The sequence below is a fragment of the Mustela nivalis genome, assembly GCF_964662115.1.
Source record: "Mustela nivalis genome assembly, chromosome: 9".
Classification (NCBI taxonomy): Eukaryota; Metazoa; Chordata; class Mammalia; order Carnivora; family Mustelidae; genus Mustela; species Mustela nivalis.
Genome location: NC_139028.1, coordinates 67,964,120 through 67,972,042, shown reverse-complemented (window position 1 = coordinate 67,972,042; position 7,923 = coordinate 67,964,120). Strand labels below are relative to the sequence as shown.

General features: G+C 40.0%; 1 protein-coding gene and 1 pseudogene across 2 annotated transcripts; one reads left to right on the top strand and one right to left on the bottom strand.

The window, feature by feature from the left end:
* Positions 1-226: 226 nt before the first annotated feature.
* LOC309840144 (olfactory receptor 56A3-like) lies at positions 227-1,174 on the top strand (the record flags this gene model as incomplete). Its single annotated transcript, XM_082682210.1, has 1 exon — positions 227-1,174. One exon carries the CDS (start codon positions 227-229, stop codon positions 1,172-1,174), a length of 948 nt encoding a protein of 315 aa, XP_082538336.1.
* Positions 1,175-5,769: 4,595 nt separating this feature from the next.
* Positions 5,770-6,692, bottom strand: LOC309841252 (olfactory receptor 52E5-like; annotated as a pseudogene). The gene has a single exon. The product of its transcript is annotated as an olfactory receptor 52E5-like (transcript).
* Positions 6,693-7,923: the final 1,231 nt, after the last annotated feature.

The following is a 7,923-nucleotide window of genomic DNA, read 5'->3' as shown; positions in this document are numbered from 1 at the left end:
TGTGTCTTGAGTCAGTAGCTAATTTTTTAATATTTAAATTTTTTTTATAAACACATAATGTATTATTAGCCTCAGGGGTATAGGTCTGTGAATCACCAGGTTTACACACTTCACAGCACTCACCATAGCACATACCCTCCCCAATGTCCATAACCCCATCAGTACCTAATTTTTACCTTAATTTTACAGATCACTAAAAGAAAACTATTGAAATATATGATAAAAGATGATAGCACACCCAAACAGCACCATCTCCACTGAGGTTTCAGACTTCCTCCTGAATTGTTTGGTCAGGTCCCCCAGCTGGAACTTCTGGTTGTCCCTGTTCCTCAGCTTCCTCTTCCTCCTGGCCATGGGGGCCAATGGTGTTCTTCTGGTCACCATCCGGCTAGAGGTCTATCTGCATGAGCCCATGTACTACCTACTCAGCATTCTCTCACTGTTGGACATTGTGGTCTGCCTCACTGTCATCCCCAAAGTCCTTGCCATATTTTGGTTTGACCTCAAGTCCATCAGCTTCTATGCCTGCTTCCTCCAGATGTACATCATGAATTGCTTCCTTGCCATAGAGTCTTGCACTTTTATGGTCATGGCCTATGACCGCTATGTGGCCATTTGCCACCCACTGAGGTACCCATCTGTAATCACTGACCAATTTGTAGCCAAGGCTTCTGTTTTTATTTTGGCCAGAAATGGTATTTTAACAGTGCCTATCCCCATTCTATCATCCCGACTCAATTACTGTGGGAGAAATGTCATTGAGAACTGTATCTGTGCCAGTATGTCAGTCTCCAAGCTCTCCTGTGATGATATCACCATTAATCGCCTCTACCAGTTTGCTGTAGGCTGGACACTACTAGGATCTGATCTCATCCTCATCTTCCTCTCCTACAGCCTCATCCTTCGAGCTGTGCTGAAACTCAAGTCAGAGGGTGCTGTGGCCAAGGCCCTGAGCACTTGTGGCTCCCATTTCATTCTTATCCTCTTCTTCAGCACCATCCTTCTGGTCTTTGTGCTCACTCTTGTGGTGAAGAAGAAGGTCTCCCCTGATGTGCCAGTCTTGCTCAATGTTCTCCACCATGTCATCTTCTCAGCCCTCAACCCCATTGTTTATGGAGTGCGAACCCAGGAGATCAAGCAAGGAATACAGAGGTTATTAAAGAAAGTGTGGTAGTAAGGACAACTGGATCTCTGCATTCATACTATAGGATGAATTTTGAGTCAATAATGTGTGAATAGGCTGAAATACATATCTATGAGTTGTAATTCAACCTGGGTAATTTGGATATTGTGTCTTCTTTAATAAAACTTAAGATTCATTGTAGTCCCCTTTTCTCTAACTTCTTCTTTAACAATATGCTTGATCCCATTTGCTTTTTCCTCATACACAATATCCTATTTTTACAAAAGGCTGGGATTCCTTGGGGTAGGCTTTACAGTTAAATAATTATGTTCCTGAATATACAGCTGTTATTAGGTCATGCATTTACATTCATATATACACAACTATGGATATTTTGGATAGAGTTGTGCAAAGTGTAATGTGTTCTTATTCTTATTTCCATATGGGGAAAGGGAACATATTTGAGACAAAGAAATTGGAATGAAATTTCAATCCTGAATGATGGAAAGTTGCTTGTGATTTATTATTGGTTCTGCAACTGGGTGGTCTTTGGAAATATGCATTGCAGGAGGACAGGGATTTGATATGGAGCATTGTGCAACAATTAACAATGAGTTTGTTTAGATTTAAGAGACTCCAAAATTCTCTGCAGTAGGTTAGTTTGTGCTTTGGACATTTATCTTTTGGATCCAGGGTTTCATAGTTTATGGTATGCACACATAGCTCTTCTAATGATTTAAAGATGATAAGGATTAAAACATGGGCCAGTAATAATAATTTAAAATATCAAACACATAATACCTGAGCATTGTTTGTATGAAATAGACAGATTCTTTTTTATTTTATTTATTTATTTATTTATTTTTAAATTTTTTATTTTTTATAAACATATATTTTTATCCCCAGGGGTACAGGTCTGTGAATCACCAGGTTTACACACTTCACAGCACTCACCAAAGCACATACCCTCCCCAATGTCCATAATCCCACCCCCTTCTCCCAAACCCCCTCCCCCCAGCAACCCTCAGTTTGTTTTGTGAGATTAAGAGTCACTTATGGTTTGTCTCCCTCCCAATCCCATTTTTTGTTTTTTGAAGATTTATTTATTTGTTTGAGGTGGGGGGAGAAAGTGAGAGAGAGAGAGAGAGAGAGAGAGAGCGCCAGTAGGGGGCAGGACAGAGGGAGAATCTTCAAGCCGACTCCTGATGAGTGTGGAGCTGGAAGAGGACTGGAGTTCACCACTCATGAGACTATGACCTGAGCCAAAACCAAGAGTCAGAAGTTTCATCAACTGAGCCACCAGATGTCTCAAATTGGAGAGTTTCTAAGCCCTGAGAATTCTGTTAACTATTAAAACACAAATATAGATAGAACCTTGTTTTTAATCAGTCTCTTTTTAAAGATTATTTATTTATTTATTTGACAGACAGAGATCACAAATAGGCAGAGAGGCAGGCAGAGAGAGAGGAGGAAGCAGGCTCCCTGCCAAGCAGAGAGCCTGATGCAGGGCTCTATCCCAGGACCCTGGGATCATGACCTGAGCCAAAGGCAGAGGCTTTAAAACACTGAGCCACCCTGGTGTCCCTAATCAGTCTCTTTTAAGTTCCTGATGGGTTGGAGCCCCAGTTGTTCACAGCAGTAACTTATTCATCAATGCATCCTATATTACCCCTGAACCAAAAAGGAGCAGTTCCCGTGGAGTTTGTAGGAAAGACTTCACCAGAGAACTAGCTACCATTCAAAATATAGCTCCAACTGTCTGAAGCAAGAAAAAATAAACTTGTACAGACATAGCAGTAACTAATTCTATCAAAAGAATAGTATTTTTGGAGTTGACTATAGCAACTACAGATTGCACACATTACACTAGCTGTTGCCCCAGACCTTATTTGGCTTACCAAATTTACATGAATGTTAGGGCCAATTTAATGTTAAAACCTGTTTAACTATTAGGGTCTGCTTAGCCAGAGCGACTTCATATTGCCATATTGTTGTTTACATCCATGGACTTCATTCCAGGAATAAACACCCCAGCAGTTCCAGGTAACAGTTCTGGGTATTGATTCTAGGAGTAAATGGCTTAACAATAGAAGCCACATACCTTGGGTCTGTGGTTATGTCCTATAAAACCAGCCTGTGAGATTGGGATGGGGTCACTCTCTTTGGAGGCCACCCTGCCGGTCAGTCTGACTTCTAATGCGTGGCATAGAATAAAGCTTTGCATAACTTTCACTTTGTCTCAGTCTTGTTCCTTTGATAACAGACCCCAACAATGAACACCTGGGGCCTCATGAAGGTTCCCTATGAGTATATAGAAGGGGAGGAAAAATCTCAGGTTTATTAATAAATGAGTCAGTTCATGATGTGTAGGGTAGAAGTAGACTGTTGCCACATGCAGCCTCAATCATGGGTCAACCACAAAGATGGAGACAGTGCTACGAGCAGTACAACTGGTCATCAACTTGGTGTAAAGAGAGGCTTAGTAAGATTTCAAAATCAGAGGTTAGGGGAAAATATGTGAATAGCCTAAGGGGTATTCTAAATCTAAGGGGATTTGACACAAAACTTGCAGATCTAAAATGGCTTATATTAATGCCCACTTCAGAGGCTGTGTCAGGGAAGAAGAGACAATGAACAATGAGGGCTAGAAGTTGTGACTTCTAGAAACTCTAATTGTATGTGGGAGAAATCTAGAATGAGTTGTAAAGGAGTGAGGTGGGGTACATTATTTACAGTTTCTGAACCAAATGTAGTAGCAGGAATATCTTAAATCTTTTCTGAGAGGGGCGCCTGGGTGGCTCAGTCATTAAGCATCTGCCTTTGGCTCAGATCATGATCCCAGGCTCCTGGGATGGAGTCCAGCATCTGGCTCCCTGCTCAGCAGGAAGACTGCTTCTCCTCTCCCACTGCCCCCTGCTTGTATTCCCTCTCTTGCTGTCTCTGTCTCTGTCTCTGTCAAATAATAAATAAAATCTTAAAAAAAAAATGTTTCCTGAGAAATTGTGGTAGGCACCATCTTGGAGAACTAGTGGCAGGACAGAGCTAACTCACAGGAATGGGAAGATATGACTAGTATAGGTGTAGGCTAATGATCAGTGCTCTGCCCTGTCCCTTCTGTGCTTTCATTATATACCAACACAATTCTGCAGATACCTGGGATTCTGCTGGGAGTACCTTCTGTCTGGAGAAGCTTGCTGGGCTCCTGGTTGGGGAAGGACCAAAGCATTCAGGAATTAAAAACTTGAAAAACAGTTTTCAAATAGTGATGGATAGAAGTTATGGTGATATATTTCCGATTCCTTGGGTTATCATTTGTATCTGTCTACTACCAAAGTTCTATCCTGATTCATCTTGGTGACCATTGTTTTAATAATGGTGCTAGAAGCAAGTTATATTACAGAATATCCCTGCATGTGTGATGGAAAAATATTTGAGATGTTATTGAGTTCTCACTGGATTCAAACTTTTTAAAAAAGATTTTATTTATTTATTTGACACAGAGAGATCACAAGTAGGCAAAGAGGCAGGCAGAGAGAGGGGGAAGCAGGCTAACTGCTGAGCAGAGGTTCCAATGCAGGGCTTGATCCCAGGACTCTGAGATCATGACCTGAGCTGAAGGCAGAGGTTTAACCCACTGAGACACCCAGATGCCCCTGGATTCAATCTTTCTTTACCTCAATAGGTATTGAGGTATGTGGGTCACTAGGAAGTACATAAGAAACACCAGAGGCCAGACTTAAGAGAATAATATTAACTTCAGAGATTGCTTGTTGAGGAAATGAGGTTATCTTTCTAGCTATTTTCTTTCCTTTCTTTTTTAAATTATATTCAGTTAACCAACATATAGTACATCATTATTTTTTGATGTAGTGTTCAATGATTCATTAGTTGTGTATAACACCCAGTGCTCATCATAACACATGCCCTCCTTAATACCCATCACCTGGCTACCCTGTCCTCCCATCCCACCTCCCTTCTGTAACCCTCAGTTTGCTTCCAGGGGTCCAGAGATATTTTCTTTTAGAAAGTCACACTTTTTTGTCACCTGAATGGAAAAATATATTTTAAAAAGTATATATAAATAAGTGTATAAAAAGTATATATATATGTATATATATACATATATATATATACATAAAGTATAAATCTCACATAACTTGTTATATATGATAATTCTCCTGGCACATAAGTTTCCATTTAAGTTTTTAATTTCCTTTTGTGAATTGACTAATTCTCTTATATTTCAGTTTAGTTAGTTTTGAAAAGTAAGTTTGAATCACATACATACAACGCAGCCAATAGTGGAGCAATGACCATGGACATGTAATGAGGGCAAGAACATAATGAGTGATGTCTCTGGTAAAGTTTTTGTCATGTTAGTTTAAAAAGTCAGTAGGGGATAAAGCACAGGTATAATGCAATAGTACTTGAAAGTGTTTAGAATATAAACTTTGCATTGTGATTTTGTTTTTCCTTTTAGCTGAACCCAACTGCTACACACACATACACTCTCTCTCACACAAACTATATAGAATGTGTGTGTGTGTGTTATATATATATATATATATATATATATATATATATGTGTGTGTGTGTGTGTGTGATCAATCAAGGCTTGGGCAACTGATGATCAAAAAGCTTTAGGGTTAAGAATTCTTAAGAATTCTTAAGATCTGCTTTGTCCTGACCCCATAGATAACAGGGTTGGGTGCTGGGGGAACCATCATATATAGATTCACCAGAAATATATGAATATAGCCAGGGATGCTATGACCAAAGCGGTGGGTCAGAAAAGAGAAAAATTCTGGGATGTAGAAGATGAGCATGACACAGACATGGGAGTCTCAGGTGTTGAGAGCCTTGAATTGGGCATTCCATGATGGTAAATGAAAGACTGTGTAGAGTATCTTCACATAGGAGAAACCAATTATGATAAGGTCAATAAATCCCACAGAAAAGGCAACCATCCCAAATAAACTATTGGTTCTGATACTGGTACGGGAAAGATGGGCAATGCCCATGTGCTCACAATAGGTGTGGGGATGATATGGGCACCACAGAATGACAATAGCAAGAGGAGGAACACACAAGGAATAACAAAGGTTAAAGATCTTACAATCATGACTATACTTAGAATGGTCACCACCTTGTTCGTAAGTATCATGGTATATCTCAGGAGATTGCAGATGGCAATGTAGCAGTATATAGCCATGACTGTGAGTATCCCATACTTTAGGCCAGTGCATGGATGAATCATAAACATCTGTGTAAAGCAGGCATCAAAAAGTATTTCCCTGAAATTGAACCAGAAGATGCCCAGCATCTTGGAGATAGTGGCAGTGGATAGGCTTAGGTCAGTGAAGGCCAACATTGCCAGGAAGTAAAACATGGGCTGATGGAGACTAGGCTCAGTCTGAATAATAAAGAGGATTATAATGTTCCCCAGGAAAGCAATCAGATATACAGTGCAAAAAGGGAAACCAATATAGAGATGAAAATTTTCCAAGGCTGGAATCCCCAGAAGGACAAAGAAGGAAGGATGGGATTGAGTGGTGTTGCAATAGGCCATCTTCATAGTTGCTGGTTACTATTTTCACACTGTGTGAGGACTCCAAACTCATCCATGTTATTCTTTCAGGTCATGGAAAAACATGGAATTAATTCTCTGCCTTAATATGTAGCAGAAGACCCTGGAGTAGAAAGTGAGAAATGGTTTAAAAACCTCCCAAATATAAACATAACAAATAGCATGGAGGACAAGAGGAGATGGAGAGGCGAGGGGAGTTGAGGGAAATTGGAAGGGGAGGTGAACCATGAGAGACTATGGACTCTGAAAAACAATCTGAGGGTTTTGAAGGGGCAGGGGGTGGGAGGTTGGGGGAACCAGGTGGTGGGTATTAGAGTGGGCATGGATTGTATGGAGCACTGGGTGCGGTGCAAAAACAATGAATACTGTTACGCTGAAAAGAAATAAAAATTAAAAAAAAATAAATAAAAACTTCCCAAATATAGAACTAACCAGGTTCTGGACATCTTGTTTTTCTGTCCAAGACACATCCCAAACTTGATACTCTGTCAACAGTGCTAGGAATTATGTAAAGTGTACTTGTGTTTTAGGGGAATTTCCATAATATCACAATGGAGAATTGGTTGGAGGGACATATTAGAGTTTCAAGTAAGCAGAGTGAAAGATGATGCTAGCCTGATATAAACAAATAGTAGTGGGCATGGAGAGGCAATGGCATATACTGTAAACAGGGAACAGTGTTTGATGTGATTTGGGAGATGAAAGAGAGCCAGGATTCTGTGTTGGGCAAATAGACAAATATTGGTGCTATTCAAGGAGATAGAGAACATAATGGGAGTGAGTTTTATTTTTGTGTATTTTAGTTATGAGGGTAGGTGTTGACCTCAGTTTTAAATATGTAGATAGTAAGTAGCAATTCTCAGCAGGCAGAATATCAGTTAAACTCCTTTCACTATTTAAGCCCAGTTTTGGTGTGTCAGTGAGTTTATAAAGAACCAAAAATTCCATGCATGTGACTGTAGGAACAACAGGATTCATGTGATTAAGACAGTGTCATATTTTGTCCCACCCCCATGTTCATAATATTTAATCTTTGGAGAGCTCTATTGGAGGGAATATCATAATAGTGAATGAATGTCTTTGTATCCTCAAAGCCCTCTCCAATAGCTGCTGTCTGCTGTGGAGGTAGAGACAGGAGCCATTCTCAGAGATGACAAATTAAATGTCTTCAGAAAAAAGTCTCACAAATGTGGTATATGGGGATTTGTGGATT